Consider the following 18,202-nt stretch of genomic DNA (forward strand, 5'->3'; position numbering starts at 1 on the left):
CCACAAAATAGTCCTTTAATAAGGAAATACATTTGTTTGCAACAAATGATGATGTAGAAAATCATAATAAGCTTTGTTTAAGAAGCCTAAATTGTCCCATTGCATCTAGTGTTGCTACAAAAGTAAAAAGAAACTGCATGGAAATAGATGAGGAAGAAATGGAACTTGAGTTACTCATTGCAGTTGGAGCTTGAGTGATGCTTACATCAAACATATGGACTGATGCAGGACTGTAAATGGTGCTCTTGGAATTGTAGAAAAAACTGTGTATAAACTTGGAAAATCACCCCCAGAACCACCCACATATGTTTTAGTAAGATTTGATAATTATATGGGAGTACCATGGGATGATTCATCCCCTCAAACAGTTCCTATTACACCTATTGAAAGAGGTAGTAGAAAACAACTTCCTTTGAAACTTGCTTGGGGCTTAACAATCCATAAGTCACAAGGATTGACTTTGGAGAAAGCTACTATTAATATTGGGAAGCAAGAGAGACAGGGTATGATGTTTACTGCAATATCTCGAGTTAAAGATATGAATGGTCTACGATTTCAACCTCCCTTTTCATATGATCAATATGCAAAGATGGAAAAAGTAGCAGGTGTGACTGCAAGAAAAGCAGAAGAAGAGAGATTGAGATCAATCACATTGTAAACTATTTTCTGATTGACTATATTCTTATTATTTTCATTTTCGATCATTCAACATTCTAAATTTGTATTCTCATAATATATAATCTTAGACGTATTAAATATATTTAAAATGAGTACATTAGTTATATGTTCAACATACTTTTTGTGACAACGCATGACTGAAACCAACCTAGATCCATCTTAACTTTGGATCTATCAAGTGCCAAGAGGGATCAAATCTCTCGAGGTGCAAACCTTTCCTCAAGTTTTGCACTCAAAAAAGATGTTTGCACCTCGAGAGATTTGATCCCTCTCGGTGCTTGATAGATCCAGAGTTAAGATGGATCTAGGTTGGTGCTTATTGATATGTTGGATTATTGTGTGTAAATGTGATGATGAGCTTAAATCTAATGTATATTTTTTACTAAATGTGTATGAAAAGTGAGCTAAACAACTTATGTAGCTTAGTTGAATGTTGATTAGTTTCCATTTATGAATAATTTGTTGTATGCAAAAGAACATAAAGAAAATTGAGGGAGGAAAATGGTGAGCGCATCTAGGGTTTTTGGTGAGGATTATTTTGGTAGTGGAGAGAATGGAAATGCTTGGGGCATTGTGAATTTTGTAGGGTACAAGAACCTCCTATTCCTTGCCTCGGTGATCCAGGTCCGGGTGTGACAAAGGACCCTTCCAAGACCTTTTACTTTGGTGATGTGTTAAATTGTATTTTTTTAAAGAACACAAATGAATACATCTGCATGTTGTAAAGAAGAGGAACATGACATTCATCAACACATTAAAACATAAGCCGTTGATAACGGAGTTCTTCCAGGAGGGACTATGTCTCCAAGCCTCCGTGTCAGGATGGTTTAGGCTGCTGCATTAAGTTATGTCAATAGTGATGATGTACATAAGAGGTGACGTCGCTATCATACAAGGAAAATTCCCTCACACAGGAGTGGCTCCAAGAGATGTTCCACTGCAGGAACTCTCATTCAAAAAGGACTCCTATCAATATGACCTAAACTCATCCATGATGATAATGGGCATCCCACCAACATGGCATAAAGGGATCTCAATGCAAACATACATGGCGACACATGAGTATCCCATCAACATAACGACAAAGGGATCTCAAACAAAACATGACGAATCATGACAACAAGTACATCCCACAAATGATTCCGCATCACATCAAGTAGGAATCATGAAACAAGTAATAAGAGATCCCACATCAAACATCAAACAGGGATCTGTGCAGCACAATGCATAGCAAAAAGAATTACATTAACACAATGCATATACCTTACATCCTGGGGCCATCTGAAAAACAGGATATCAAAATGCTGAAGCTATCCATACCATCGATCTCACGGTGTCGAATCGCATGGAAAATGACTACTCGCACATGAATGCTGACACCTGCACTACACTTAGACAAGTGGCCAAAAAATGAAATGAGAAAATGGAAAATCTGAATACACCATCAAATTCATGGCGTTGAATAGTGCAAAATCCACTATCAAATTTCTGAATTATGAGAAAGTGGAAATCTAGGGCTTAAGGAATATTTTAGATTCCCCTAGATTCCTCAAAGATTCCCTTCTTCGAGTCCTCTGCAAATCGGTTGCTTAGATCAGGAAACTAACTATGCCATCAGGTTCGTGTCACTGAGAGGTGTAAGATTGACATAAAATTTGTCAAATTTGGACACTACAAAAATTTCACCCACCTGAGAATTTCGCCTAATCATGGTTTCGCCTGTGTTTTTCTCATGTTCATGGTTCCACCCTACATTAAAAATTAATAAAAAAATTCCTCGATTTTTGTGCACACTCCTTGCTCCTCCATGCCTTGGTGCACTGATGAAATGAAGGTTTATATAAATTTTCGATGGGCAGAATTCATAAAAAACCCATTTGAGCGGATTGGTATGAATGTCTGAGTATTAAGGAGGAGGTCAGGTGGTCAAATCATGACCCCTCTATTTTAATACTCCTTTTGTTTTTAAAAACCACGTATATATTCGTTTTGGGGGTCGGGTCTGCATTGAGCGGCCCGCCCCATACCCTTCGTAGCATGTATTAAATGGGGGGGCGCATATTCAAAGGCGCGTTTGTTTGAGTGTTGGTTACAGTGGGTTGGTATATGGTTGTGTGTGTGAGGGTGCTAGGGAGGTGGTCCGGCCACACCGGCCGAGCGGGTTCAAGCCCCGCCACCCTCGCCTTATATATATTGTAATGTGTTGGTGGTGGGGCGTGGGCCGAGTCCACCGGAGGTGGCCAACCTGCCGCCCAATTGTATATGGTGGTCGCGGAAGGTTGGGGGCCAACAAGGGTCATGACCCGTCGACCAATTTTAACTTAAAATTTTATATGTTGGTTGTGGGGGCCACCCAACCCCGCCACCCGAAAAGATAGGGGTGTTTTCAAATCTTTAGAAAATAAGGGATATTGGGAAATTTAACGAGGCCACAATTTTGACCGCTTTCAGGAGCTAGGTTCTGTGCCCCGGGGTCAGTCAAATTGTAGGACACTTAAACCTCGCCCATAGTCCAACTTTAACCAAAACTTTGACTGGCTCATTCTCCCTCATACGAGCTCGGATTGATTAACCGTTTGCACCGTTGTGATCAGGATGACAAGATCTATGCTCTAGTCCTAGTTCGAAAGAGTTCTGATCACTTTGATTAATGAGCTTCCATAAGCCCTCTTTGTCCTGTGTATGTCCCTGGAGCCACCTGGATCACTCGAGCACCCATATCAGTAGGTTTGTTGTCTGGATTCAACATGGGAAGATCAATGCTAAGTACTAAGTGGTTTTCGACCCCTTCCTTTTTATTTCTGATGAGGTTATTGTGGGTATCCGCATGGATTTAAAGGGAATGCTTCTAGTCTCTAGGATAGGGGAATTAATCGTCGTTTATTCTATTTTATCCATCCCCATATGTGGGTTTTTCTAGCCCTTCGAGGTTTCAATTTTCAGGTACTACGGTGTCAAAATCTAAGTCCGATCTTTCAAGTGGTTTACCTCTGATGTCACCCCTTTCTGCCTTGATCTATCCATATCGGAGCATAAAAAACCACAAACCCTCATGATCCATTTTTTCCTGAATCGGTGGGGGGTTCTGAAGATCCTTTACAAATGATAGGTTTCCATATTTTTGTAAAAACCCTTAGTGGAAACACAATCCAAATTTGGATCTCTAGATCAATCTGTGGGGCAGATCTAAAGCCACTTATTGAGAATAAATTGGGGGCTCTTATAGCCATGTATCATCTTATTTTAGAAGGGAAATAGTTGCATGATTATGCTCAATTAAATGATTATGGTATTTCTTGAAATTCTACCATAATCATATTGTTGAGGTTGCGTGAGGGTGCCTCAAGATTCGGGAACTCAAGAGGCTCACCCTCCTACAAGGATGCAACACAAGGTAAGGGCTATAATCCATTGGAGATTCCACAATAAAACCCTAGAAACTACATTTTTGAACAACAACAAAAATTTCTTTCCATGGACATAAACCTAAAAGAGGCAAATCAACTATTTTTTGTTCTTAAATCTAGGGGAATAATTTGTAGATTCAACAAATTTTGGCCAAAATTGGATGCTCTGCATTAATGGGTGTTTGCAACTTGGACCACCAAGTGTGATATATACCCCTACTCAAAAGGCTTCCTCATTGTTCATTTTGATACCCAGGAGGACCAAGAGATAGTATTGAAAGAAGGACCCTAGTTTTGGGGAAATGCAGGGCTCTTCATTGTTGAGAAATCATTATGCTTGAAGATTAGGATGATTTCTCTTACTTGATAATTGCTTGTGAATGTTTGTTGTCTTATTATTTATTTTTGTTATCTTCTCTTCATCAAATAATTACCAAAACATAGAATTATGAAGATCACAAGAGACAAAGAACACAAAGATATAGGCTCCAAGCCAAGGAAAAACCCCACAATGGGGAAAACCCAACCAACTTCTCTTCTTATAGAATCAGATCAAAGTGAGAAATCCAAGACCAAAAAACCAGACCAATACCTCCCACAAGACCCAAGTCAACCCTCTTTTAATCCTTCCTCGAGAAAGTTAAATCCAACCAAGTCAATGTTGGTCAATGTCCTTCAAATCTAATCAAACCCTGAATTTTCAGCCCCTGCAATAGGTTTAAAATTGATGGCCCCTGAAACAGTCTGAAATTTCACACATGTGATAGAATTAGGGAAAACTTAGGGTAAAAAAACTTGATTTCTCTTTGTCCTTGACCTTCACTCTCTCTCCTTTGACCTATGCTCTTCCTTCCTTTCTTTTTCACTGGTTTTCCTTTCTTACTTAGCACATAAATCGATGAGATGAATTCGTGATCAAATCAGGTCGAATTGCATTGTATTTATACACATCCAAGAGTTTGAATTGGTGCCTTTCAGGGCCGAATTGTTCTTGTGGGTGACTAATTGACTCTTTTGACTCAAATAAAATTATTTTTCCTCTTTCTTCCAAAAATCCAAATGGGACTTAAGTACAATAGATTGACTCATGACAAAAAAAATTGGTTCAATAAACTCTATAAGCATGAAGAACATGCTTAACTAATGAAATAATAATAATAATTTTTTGTTTTGTTTTGTTTTTTATTTTTACATGAAATACATATTGATACAAGTACAATGATAATTATGAAGACCGAAAATAGTGACATTTTTCAACATTCATTATCCCTTGGTTTCTAGAATTTGATGCCACATCAATGGTGGTATCAACAATGTCAATATTGATGAGACTACCATATCTTCCCCTTCTTTTCTGGCTTCACAAGGTCCTTGAGGAAAGTGGAAACACCCTAGGGTCTTTCTAAAAGATGGACTCTGAGAGGAAAAAGACAAGGTTATTTAGTTTCACCATAGTCGTCTTAGAAATAGATCTTAATAAAGGTCTACCATATCACATTTAGCTGAAACATCAAGACATCTAGTGGACCCAACTACTAGATTACGAAAATATGGCATTTAGATGTTGACTTTTCTATTAAAATGGACATTTGCAAGACAGATGCCCTAAGGAAAAAAAATACCAAAAAATAAAAGGGTCAGTTTTCAAGAGAAAAGGATGGAAACGTCCTGATCCCTACCTAACAGAGGAAGAAAATGGGGAAATCACAGATAACCTTCCAAACCAAGAAGAAAGGGTTACTCAGGTACATAATGGAAATGCGCAAAGGGAGGATGGGACAGTGAGAACAAAGCAAGTTCATGCTTCAAAAAGCTCAAATTCAGACAAAGAACAACCACCAAAGACATCCGTGAGTGAAATGGAAATGGTACCAGTTGACCCAAACTCAGGGGAATGGCGTAAGGTCTTATAAAACAAAGGAAATAAAGGGAAGTGAAGTGATTTTTACATTACTTATTCTTCCCCTTTGTATTTTTTATTTTTAGTGTTTTTCTCGCTTCTAAGCCGTTAGGCTTCTCATACTGAATGCTGTCAGTGTCTGCAAAATGTAATTTTGTTTCCTCTTTTGAAATAAAATTACGTTTTTTTTTCCTTTTAAATAAAGTTGTTGTATGCAAAGGTAACTTTCTCAGAGGTTATGTTTGTTTTGAATGTGTTATGAATGCATGAACTAAGATGTTATTCATGCCTATAGGGATTGACTATGATAATGATAGTTTATGAACTGAGATGATGAAGGGAGAGTAGTATGTTGGTATGACCTTAAGGCTCCTTGTGTCTTTGAAGAAAATCCAAGTTACATGCCCCTATTTGTTATATAAGCAATGGAGATGAGGAAGCTTGAAGTTGTTTAGTTAAAGGTAGTAAACTTATTTGTTTTGGAAGCTATTGAAGAGGTCTCAATTTTGAAGAATACTCCACAATGTTTTGCACATCTTGGGATTGGCCAAAAATTTGATTTCTATAAGTAAGATGAGCAGTGACAGGTGCAAAAATAGTGTTTGAAAATGATACCTGCAGGATGGTTCAAGGAGCGATGGAATTTCTAAGGGTAGTTTGGATTAGAAATCTATATAAGATATTGGGAAACAATGTTAGTGATGGGTACAATAGTTCTATTGTTCATGAGAGTGAAGTAGAAGAAGGAAAAATTCTTGCAACGTTTGGAGAAAAGACTATGATATGGCATCAAAGACTAAGATGTATCGACGAGAAGGGCCTTCAAGTACTACACAATAATGGTATGATAGAAGTTATCTCTAAATTCTCTCTGGATTTTTATTTTTGTGAACATTGTTTATATGGGAAGTGAAATTGGGTAAGATTATCCTATGGTTCTACAAGGTCAAAGGGAATATTACAATTGGTGCACAATGTTGTGTTTAGATTGTGTCGGTTCTATCATTAGGTAAATATGTGTACTATGTATAATTTAGAGATGAATTCTTGAGGAATACATGGATTTATTTCCTTAAGAATAAATATGAAGTCTTTGACAAGTTCAAGAGTTTAAGACTTTTATGGAAAATAAGACAAAGAAGAAAATGTTGAGGACAAATAATGGCGAAGAATTATGTGAGAATTGTGGTATAACAAGGTAGCAAGGCAAAAGACTACTTATACACCTAAGTAGAATGGAGTTGTAGAAAGGATGATTAGGACCTTGATGGAGAAAGCAAGAATCATGCTTAGTGGTGCCAAATTAGGACAAGAATTGTAGGCAAAGGCAGTGGACACTACATGTTATCTTGTAAATAGATCACCCTCATCAACATTGGATGACAAAACTCCATATGAGGTATGGACTAGTAAGATACCTTCTCTTTGACATCTTAGTGTATTTGGATTTGATGCTTATGTACATGTTCCAAAGGAGAATAGGAGCAAACTAGATAAGAAAGATGAAAAATGTATCTTTATTGGATATAAAGATGGTATGAAAGGTTATAAGCTTTGGAACCCAAAATCTAAGAAGCTCATGTATAGTTGAGATGTGGTATTTAGAGAAGTCAAAGATGTTGTCAAATAGGAAGTCTTGCCAAGGGAGAAAAAACTAGCCAAGTTATAGTTTGGAATGAAGGATGATGAACCAGACTCTATAGAAGAATAGGAATCAATAGAAAAAGAACCACATACTTTGGTATTGAGGAGATAGATTTAGGAAAGAAAGCAACAAAAAAGTATACTACATGTAATTTCCATTCAAAATTTTCTTTGTTTATTACTATCGATGATCCTAGAATTGTTAGGGAGGCAGTGAGTTTAGACAATGACAAACTCTAGAAAAGGGTCACGGTTGAAGAAATGGCGGCCTTAGATAAGAATGAGGCTTGGGATCTAGTGTAGTTTCCAAATGGAGGAAATCCTATTGGCAACAAATGGGTGTTTAAAAAGAAATTGAATGTAGAAGGCATAATGGAGAAATACAAAACTTGATTAGTAGCAAAGGGTTATTCTTAGGTAGAGCGAATTAACTTTGTTGATATTATTTTTTCTATTTCCAAGTTAAATTCTATTAGATTTCTTATATTTTTCTAGTTTCTTTTGATTTTGAAGTAGAATTGATGGACATTATGTATAAATTCCTTGTAGATTCAAACTGCTTATGTAATATGCTAAAACAAAAGACTTGAATATACTCTACTCATTAGCAGAAACAATTAATCAATCGAGAAATCACAACATAAACATGAGACAAGATTCAATCACATATGCTCAGATATTTATCTAAGGGGAAAGAAACTGCTCAAAACCCATTCCTATATGTATTGCATTAGTCATAAAATAAATAAGAAACACAATGCGTGTTCAGGCCTGAACAATCTTTGCACAAGTATAATCTATCTCACTTCCTCACAAGCTGACTCTGGCCAATAGTTAGCCAATTTTGTTGCCTGCCAAGCTCTTATTTCCTTGCATTTTTTCTTAAGGAATTAGCCCCCTATTAATTAGGGAAATCCCCATATTGAATTGTGCAATCCCTATAGGCCCTTCTCTGACTGCATGCACCACCTGTACATTGCTCTTGAACTCCAATATCAACTGGGTAACTCGAATTTCATGCTTACATGAGTTAATTATGGTTGATATATCAGTTAACTGGTTGAACACATGAAGTTGCACCCCACTGCTAGACCTTCTACTAGTTCCTCCAACAGTTGGAACTAGTTTAACTGACATAAGCTTAGTTTAATTGAATTAAACTACTACAACTCAAATTAAACTCAGGCTCCTAGAACTTAGGAACCACTCTACATGACTCAAGTTAGGCCCTCAACTCGAATTAACTGAGACAACTAAGTGAAATTAACTTTGTTAACTCATTCTTGTTGTCTTGTGATGTGTAATTAAAATTTTCTCCTAACTTAATTCAAGGGAAAATTAAATCAGGATTTTCTTGTTGCCATTTTCAACGCATTAATACATCATTTCTACATCGGGATCTATAATAAAAAAATCTACATGAAGCAACAAGAAAGCTTTGTTGTGAAAGGAAAGAAACAGTTGGTATGCAAGTTGAAAAGGTCCTTGTTTGGGTTAAAGCAATCACCAAGGATGTGGCATCAAAAAATTGAGACATACATATTGGGACTTGGCTTCACATGGAGAAAAGCATATTATTATGTGTATGAGCATGTAGGTTTCCACAATTTGTATTCATTTTGTTGACTAATTACTTTTGGAACTAACTATGTAAAATATTTTACATAGTTAATTATAGAACCAATTAGTTGACACTATGTGTATTTCAAATTAGTTGGTGATGGTGTTATTTATTTGGTTGTGTATGTGGATAATATGTTGCTAATTAGAAATAATAGGGAAATCATCAAGGAACTGAAAACTCAATTGTTCTCTAAATTTGATATGAATGATCTCAGTGTTGGAAATTTCATCTTGGGCATGGAAATTAGAAGAGATTGGGAAAACAAGAAACTTTGTTTGAGTCATAGAAAGTATGTTGAGACAATGTTGCAAATGTTTAATATGCAGGGATGTAAACTAGTAAAGGTGCTTATTCATGTAGGTGTAAGTTCATTTGCAAATCAATGTCCCAAGGCAAAATAAGAGGAAGAGGAACATGACATGGCATGTGTTCCATGTTCCAATGCAATAGCAAGCTTGATGTATGCAATGGTTTTGCACTAGACTGAACATTTCTCATGCAATGGGAGCATTGAGCAGGTATATGTCAAAACTGGGGAGGGAGCATTAGACAACAATAAAGAGGTTTTTTCAGGTATTTTCATGACACTATTGGATATGGATTGTGCTATCAAGGAAGGTCGCGATTAGACAGAGTGTTGCACATACATGGCTTTGTTGATGCAAATTGAGCTAAAGATATGGATCGTAGAATATCTACAAATGGATATGTGTTTAACCTATTTGGAAGAGCAATCAGTTGGATGAGCAAAAGACAATCCTTAGCGTGATTCTAAATTACAAAAGTTAAATACATGGAAACCACTCATAAGAAAAGAAGCAACATGGTTAGAGAGATTGAGTTCATGTATTGGGTTGGTACAACAAGTTATAAGGGTAGATTATGATAGTCATAATGCAATCTTCTTGGCAAAGAACCCAACTTATTATTCAAACACAAAGCATGTTGATGATCATTATCACTTAGTGAAAGATATAATTCAAGACAAAAGGCGTTGTTGGAAAAGTGGACACTTTGAAGATTGTTTTAGATTCATTACCAAAATATGTGAGCACTGAGAAGTTCTCTTGGTGTAGAGAAATGTTGGCTATGATTGCCCTAGATTGTTGATCATGTGCTCTTGCAAGCCCTCATGTGTAAGGAAAACAAGTGGTAGAATATTGGGTATGTGTTATATTCTTTGTATGACTATACCCGCGTGTTGTAAAAATGTGTGATAAACAACAAGGGGATGGAAGCCCCCTTGGTGGGGGTTTGCGGGAAACACCCATGGAAAAAATGGGTGGCTTTTTTGTGTCTATTTTTGGCGGCTTTCAACACGATTTTTGCTTAAAGTTGTTTTGTGGCACATGGTGGTTTTGTAGTTTCAGTTATGGAACTATGGTTATATTCTAATATAGGGTCAATGGATTGACAGTTCATAGATGCCACGAGAGATGTATTGTATTGTAATATTGTACCAACAATATATATTGAAAAATCTTGTTGGTTTTCCTAGTTTTGGATTTCGAGGATAAAATATTTGTGTTAATGTGTGTGTTTGCCATTACAACTTTTCCTATTTTAATTAAGAAACTATTTGCTACAATTAATTATACAAGGTTAAAACTTACAATTTTCTTATTTCCATGTTCATTTCTTTACACATTTTCAACTATGGGCACATAGTACCACAAGTTTTACCTTTGGACCTTCCAATGCCCCCAACCAAACATGGTGAGGTTAAAACCTCATCATGTTTTTACCTCATAATCAACATCTTTACATGTAGGGCCTCATGGGTACCTAATTCTAATCTTCTGCCGTAAGAAAAATTCTTGTGTCTATGCCTTATATTTCCCATTAACCTTTATCTTATAGTCATTTCGTGAGTTTGTAACACTAGTAGGTCCATTATTATGTCTCTAATGAAGATATATAAGGGATCACATGTATAATTACACAATAGTTCAACCTAATAGAGGGTCTATTCCAATAGGAACTGAAAGTAAATATAAAGAGAGGTTAATGGACTCATTATTATACACTTTAACCATTATGTACGGATGCAGTTAGGTTATTGGAGAGTTATTTTCATAATATATAATAGTTACTATGTAACTCACAATAATAATATTATTGGGAGTCACTAGATTTGCATTTGGTGTGTTCCAGGTTTATCATGCTATAGTGAGTGTTTGGTTCATAACTTTTGGTGTTAGAGTGAGTGAATTTCATTTGGGCCAATTCAAAAAGTACCCTTCACTATTAGAAACATTAGTTTTTCTAGGTACCTCAAAATTGACCATTTCCATTATTGTAGGTCAAAATTTCCATTATACAAGTTGGTGTTCAAGTCTAGTCCTAAGGAGCTACCAAAAGTAGCAAGATTTAGTAAATTGTTCATGTCCTTTATTTTGAACTAGAAATTAGTTGCACTTGATTTCGAAGAAGAAAACATTTTGTAGTGTCTCTAGTTAAAGTTAAAGGAAAAATGGTGTGAATTCTATGTGCAAGTTAGGGTTCCTATCTAGCCCTCAATCCTTGCTAAAATTAGTATGTTTCAATAACTTATATAGATGTGAAATAATACAAGATCCAATAAATTCAGAGCATATTCATTTAAAAGAAAACATTTGAGGATGTTATAGATTAAAATTTCAATCAAGTTAGTGTAAAATTCTAGGAGATATGTTCTATTTAAGTTAGAGTTCTTGTCCAATTCTAAAATCTTGCTAAAAGTAGTAAGTACAACAAATATAATTTTTTTCCCAAGGAAAAATCATAATATTTCATTAATATTGAAAAATTACATATAGTATATGCTTGATAGCATATGCATAACTTGTCGTTTTGGAGTATGTCCAGAATATCCACAATCCCATTCCTATGAATGGCTGTAACAAAAAACAAAATTCACTATGCAGGGTGAGGCTGGATAGAGTTCTATAATATACACACCTTGCAACGTGATATGCATAAATAAAACTAAGATATATACATCATCATATGTAGCCGAAAGTCATCAAAAAATTAGGTGCCATCCACCCGATGATATGTCTGATCTATGTATGGTCTATGATAGTACTGGTACTGTGTAGTACCCCTTTGTTCATGAATTATCCACTGTCCTCTTGGCAGGTGCGTGGCCTCCTTGGAAAGGCCGTCAGCACTGTCGTTATGTTCCCTGTAAATATGATGACAAATAATGGAGTTAAAATGAGATTTGAAATGCTTCACTTCATCCAGAATGTTTATAAGTGTGTGTGTGTGGCATCTTGTGATATTGTTGAACCAATTTATAATAGTTTTGGAGTCTCCAAAAATCTGAATATCTCTGCATTCATGGCTAAGAGAAAAATGTAATAGATGACGAAGAGTGATCAATTCTGCAAAATTATTCGTTCCTTCACCCAAGCCCAACTTGACTCTGAAGAAATGATGATCAGTGAGGTAAAGAAGGAACCCCCCCCAACCCACACCCATGTTGTTGGGCTGCTCCGTCAAAAAAAGCCCATGGGGTGGAGTGGTCTATCGGTTCAGGAGCAATAGATCTGCGCGGTTGAGGCAGAGTATATTCTGGTAGCTCAAGGTAAGAGGATACAATTTTTGCTGTGATGCTCTGCCACCTGATCATGTTGTCCTCAAATGTCATTTTATTTCTTGCCAGCCATATAGCCCAACAAATAATCAGGGGTAGACATGGAAGATTTGTTCCTGCGTGCGAGCTGTTCCAGGTTTCCCATGCTGCTAATATATTGTCTCCTTTCCATTCGCTAGTGAATCGAATCTCAACAGCTACAGTTCTCCATATATGTTTAGTTGTATCGCAATTTAGGAATAGGTGCTCAGTCGATTCTGAGTTTTGTTTACATAGAATGCACCAATGAGGTCCATAAATGGATCTGTGTGTGAGAGAGTCCCCGGTGGGTACTTTGTTATGAAGAATGCACCAGAAGAAAAGTCTGGTTCGGGGAGGAGTTTTCAGTTTCCATATGCTCTGCCACCAGCTTTGCATGTGATCAGGTTTTTTGTCTTGTAGCAGACACAGATAACCTTCCTTCGGTGAGTAGATTCTGGATTCTGCCATGCACCACATGAGTTCATCCGGTCCATCCTTAATACGGATGTGCGACTCAATCAATGCAGAAGTATAATTGTTCCAGGAAAGGTGCCATTGAGGAGGAAGGTTTAGCTGAGATGCAGATTTCCATGCTTGAGCGAAAATATAAGTATTTTCCTGATCTGTGATTTGAGCAATTACCCTGATATCTTGTTGATTTAAGTGTAGGATGAGCTCTCTTAGGAGTTGGCATCTGCCTCCCCCCCAGTCCAGGGATCCTGGCCAATGTGCACTCTTGTGCCTGCATATATCCTCCATGCCAGGTGATTGCAAATGAGAGGGAGAGAGTGAAGAAGTGCTTTCCAAACCGAGGATATGCCTGTCCTTTTCCATTGCGGCATCCTTATCCAGTCCATAATTTGGTGTGGCCAAATATATTTGTGATAAGAGATGGAAGTCCATAGATTATGTTTGGTTAGGAGGGTCCAGCCCATTTTTGCAGCCAAAGCTTGTGCAAATAGGGTTAGATCTTTGAGTCCCCATCCTCCCCATTTTTTGGGCAAAGCAATCTTGTTCCAACTTACCCATGCAAATACTCTTTTGTCCTGACAGTCGTTCCACAGATATCTGCAACAAATCTGTTTGAGACGAGCCAGTATACATCTGGGGATCCATGCCAATGCCATCCAGAATACCGGAGTGGCTTCCAAGACTGATTTGATAAGCACAAGTCTTCCAGCTCTAGACAAGAAGCGGTGGCACCAGTTTGTAATTCTTTTCTCTAATTTGATGACCAACCAGTTCCAATCTGCAATCTTTTGGCTCAGGGGCTTGATCCAGAAACCTAAGTATTTGAAGCCCTGTTCAAGAGGACGAGTGCTATAAGGGAAATGTTGTGATGCGAAGGTGGATTCCTGTGCGGAGGTGTGAGCCAGAGTGATTGTGGATTTTGCATGATTTGCCAACATACCAGTGGCCCTAGAGAAGATGGCAAGGATCTTATCGAAAGCTATCGAGTCACGAATGCTTCCATCCAGAAATATCAGAACATCATCCACGAAAAGGAGATGAGTGAGGTAGCATTGTTCATTGATCTTCAGCCCAAATAATCTGCCACTTTGCTTTTCATGATAGATTAGCCGACTCAGACTTTCCATGATAATCAGAAAGAGGAGTGGGGAAAGAGGGCATCCTTGCCTGAGTCCTCTTTCAGCATGGAAAAAAGGAGAGGCAGAGCCATTAATAAGGATATTGAAGGTTGGCGTGGATATGCAGGCCATGATCTAGGTGGTGAATAGGTGCGGGAAACCCAGGTGGATAAGAAGCATTTTGATGTAAAGCCAGCTAACCCGGTCAAAAGCTTTTTCCAAATCGATCTTGAGGATGATCCCTTTGAGTCTCCTAGATCGAATTGAGTGAATAGCTTCTTGTGCAGTGCCAATGGCTTCGTGGATCTATCAGTCTTCCAGAAAGGAAAAATGTTCAGGTAAGATGTGATGAGATAGGATAGGTCTAATACAATTTGCGATGATCTTGGAAATTATTTTATAGAGGCAGTTGTAGAGTGAGATGGGACGGAAGTCATTGAAGGATGAGGAGGAATCAGATTTGGGGATGAGGGCGATGAAGGTAGAATTGATGGCATTGTACAATTTTCCTGTAGTCCGGCATTCCTCCACAACCTGGAGAAGGTCATGTGCCAAAAGATCATAGAAAGCCAGGTAGAACTCAATCGTCCACCCATCTGGTCCCAGGATTTTGTCTTTTTTGAACCACTTTAAGGTCCCCTCAAGTTCCGCAAGCGTTACAAGTGAATTGAGATCTTGCGCTTCCTCCTCCCCTACAAATCTAGGGAAATAGCCTGCTACTTGAATGATATCAGCAAGATTGGCTTCTTGTGGAAATTTGAAAAGATTCTAAAAGTGAGAGGTGCCTAAAAGAGATAGCTTTTTGAAAGTGTCAGCCACACCTCCATCTGGGAGAGGCATTTTCCATATTGTATTTGCTATCTTCCTTCCTTTTGCAAAATTCTGATAGAACTTTGTGTTATCATCTCCAGCCTGTAACCAAATTGCTCTACTCTTCAGTCTCCATGTTTCTTCTCTTTCCTTCAGTATCTTATCTCTCTGTTTTTCGAGCTCAATCAGATGAGATTTCTCATCTGCAGAAGCAAAACCTTTGTTGTTGTCATCCAAAAGCTCGTTCAGCTCAGCTTCAATAGCTGATATGGTCTGATCGTCCTTTAATTTTTTCTCCTTTTCCCAAGTGATGGATAAATGTTTTAGCTGAGATAGGTTATGGCAGAATCCTTCAGCCGCAGATCTATGACTGGAGATGGGATGGGATGTCCAATAGTCCAAGACCAACTTGGTATATCCCAGATCTTGGAGCCAAACATGATTAAATTTGAAAGGAGACTTTGGCTTGGCTTCAGGTCCTAGAATTTCCAAATAGATAGGTGAGTGGTCTGATATCCCTCCAGACCCAACCCATTGTCTGTATCTATTTAGCTGCTGAAGCAAAGGCACTTTAATCAGGAAATGATCAAGCCTTCTAGCCAGAGCTGCATCCCCAACTCTTCGATTTCTCCAAGTGGGCAAGGGCTTGATCATGGGGACATCAGTGAGGTTGTGTTGATCCAGAATGTCCCTGAAAAAATCTGACATAGGGTCAACTTGGGCTTGTGATCCCCAGGATTCCCCAAAGCCTAGGGAGAAGTTAAGATCACCCCCTATAATCACCTGATCCACCGATGTGATTTCAGTATTTAGGAAGTGCTACCAAAATTCATCTCTCCGCTGACAGGGACCATATACATTGATGACTCTGATGGACAAACCAAGATCGACTGAGAATAAGTCCAATCCAATGAATCCCACTCCTCCCCAAGAGGCTGATACATTTATGGAGCGAGGATCATATCCAATGGCTATTCCCCCTGATCTACCCACAACATCCAGAGAGAGGAAATGCCAACCTGGTTTAATGGCTGCTAGGGTTTGATTGATGGACTCAGCGTTTCCCAGGGTTTCTTGCAGCATGATAATATCGACAGGTTCAATATCAAATAACCTCTGCAGGGCTAGTTTTTTGGAGGCACTAGCCATGCCTCTGCAATTGAAGGAGAGGCATTTCATGGTGGAACCCTCCCAGGGGTGTTCATTGCTCTAAGAACCCCTTCCATAGTGGATTGTTTACCAGAGACTACTTCTACCCTGGCCTTCAGAATAGCTTTTGAGAGATTAGATTTACGGCCCTGGGGTCACTTATGTGATCGGCCCAGGGAAGGTGAGACCTAGGCCAGTTTGGTGGCTGGTGTCCGGGATGAAACGGGAACGAAGGTTGTATGTGTGGGCCAAAGCAGGATGGTTCAAATCCGATGGCAGGGGGAGGGTGGGGGGGAGGGAAGGCATGGGGAGGAGGGAAGGGATGGGGAGGTGGTGGAGATGAGGGGTGGAGGCAAGGCAATCTCACATGAAATAGCAGGTGACTTAAACAATGCTGATGACGAATCTAATGATGCACAACAAGCATATGTGACAGAAGTAAAATTAGAGATAGGGGATGAAGAGAGAGATGTACCCGCTTTTCTTGTGGCCTCTGCAGCAGCAGCAACTCTAGCACGGGTCAGTGGAGGCGATGGCGTTCTGTAATGCTCATCCGCAGACTTGGAGGATTCGCCTTGATTATGAGCTTTGTGAGTCGATACCGGGGTGTTGACCTGTTTGGTTGTTGCTTTTCCTTTTTGTGGAGTTGGTGAGCTATGGGGTTCAGCTGATTTCATGAGCAGAGGACAATCCTTGTAGATATGCCCTACCTTGTGGCACCTCCTACATCGAAAAGGAACCCCCTCATAGTCCAGGATCTAGACTCTGGTGTAATGCCGCCATTTAAGAGTAATTTTCTCTTCCAGTCCCTCCCTCGTATCCAAATATACCAGAATTCTAGCCAGCGCTCTATTCTTTGTCTGCACATAGGTCTTGTCGTAATCCAGATATGTTCCAAGGGCATTCCCAATCCTTACAAAGACTGCTTCAGACCAATACTGAAGAGGTAAACCTGGTAATCGAACCCATATGGGGCCGACACCTATTTGCTCCCGTTCTGGATCAAATAATGGATTCCAGCATTTGAGAAGGACCAGTGCCATCTCAATATGCCAATATTTCGCAAGAACTAGCTCTGTGTAGTCTGCCTTGGAGAAATGCAGTGCGAACCATCCCCTTGCTAGATTCTGAACCTCTGGTAGCTCTTGTAGAGTGTTACCCCAAATTTCCTTGACCCAACTTGTTAATCTTGCCGCTGAGTATGCCCTTCCTCTAACATGCCCAACCAGTACCGTATTGGCCTTATCCACTACCTCTCCCATTGGAATGTCCTCTCCAAATATGATAGTGAGGTCCTTTGAGGAAGATTTCACACACTTGACTTTTCTCTTCCTGGTTCGTGGAGCCGATGGGTGTCCTTGCAGTGGATCTGAGCCTTCTTGCGTCTGCGGTGTCGATGCTTTGACCCTAATCATGGGCGATTCGAAGCAGCGAGAGGGGAGGGAGCTAGGGTTTGGCGGAATTTGGGAATCCGTACAAGATGGGGGCGGGGGAAAGATCGAAGGGATCGGATCAAAAGCTGGCGATGGAGGTGAAACAGCCATGAGCAGATTTAGGGTCCCGGGGGATAGTGGAGGGCAGTCCAGGCCCGAAGATTCAAGGGAGAGTGATCCAAATTGAAGCGGGGATGTGGAATAACAAGGCAGCGAGACAACTGGCACAAAAACTGGATCCGATACCGGAAGCATATCAGAGCTGGTGTGGTTAGGGTTAGGGCTACAGAAGATAGACTACCCGTGATATGGTCCTGGGAGTAGTCTACTTCCTCCTCGAAATCCATACTGTCCATTCTCGGAAACC

General features: G+C 39.1%; 1 protein-coding gene across 1 annotated transcript; it reads right to left on the minus strand.

Moving 5' to 3' along the window:
- Nucleotides 1-15,211: 15,211 nt before the first annotated feature.
- LOC149149571 (uncharacterized) lies at nucleotides 15,212-15,961 on the minus strand. The gene has a single exon (XM_089442515.1). The coding sequence runs from the start codon at nucleotides 15,959-15,961 to the stop codon at nucleotides 15,212-15,214; it is 750 nt and encodes a 249-aa protein (XP_089298641.1).
- Nucleotides 15,962-18,202: the final 2,241 nt, after the last annotated feature.

This window comes from Pinus tabuliformis, chromosome 9 (assembly GCF_031772625.1).
Source record: "Pinus tabuliformis cultivar Carrire ecotype Pingquan chromosome 9, CPIR1, whole genome shotgun sequence".
Taxonomy (NCBI): Eukaryota; Viridiplantae; Streptophyta; class Pinopsida; order Pinales; family Pinaceae; genus Pinus; species Pinus tabuliformis.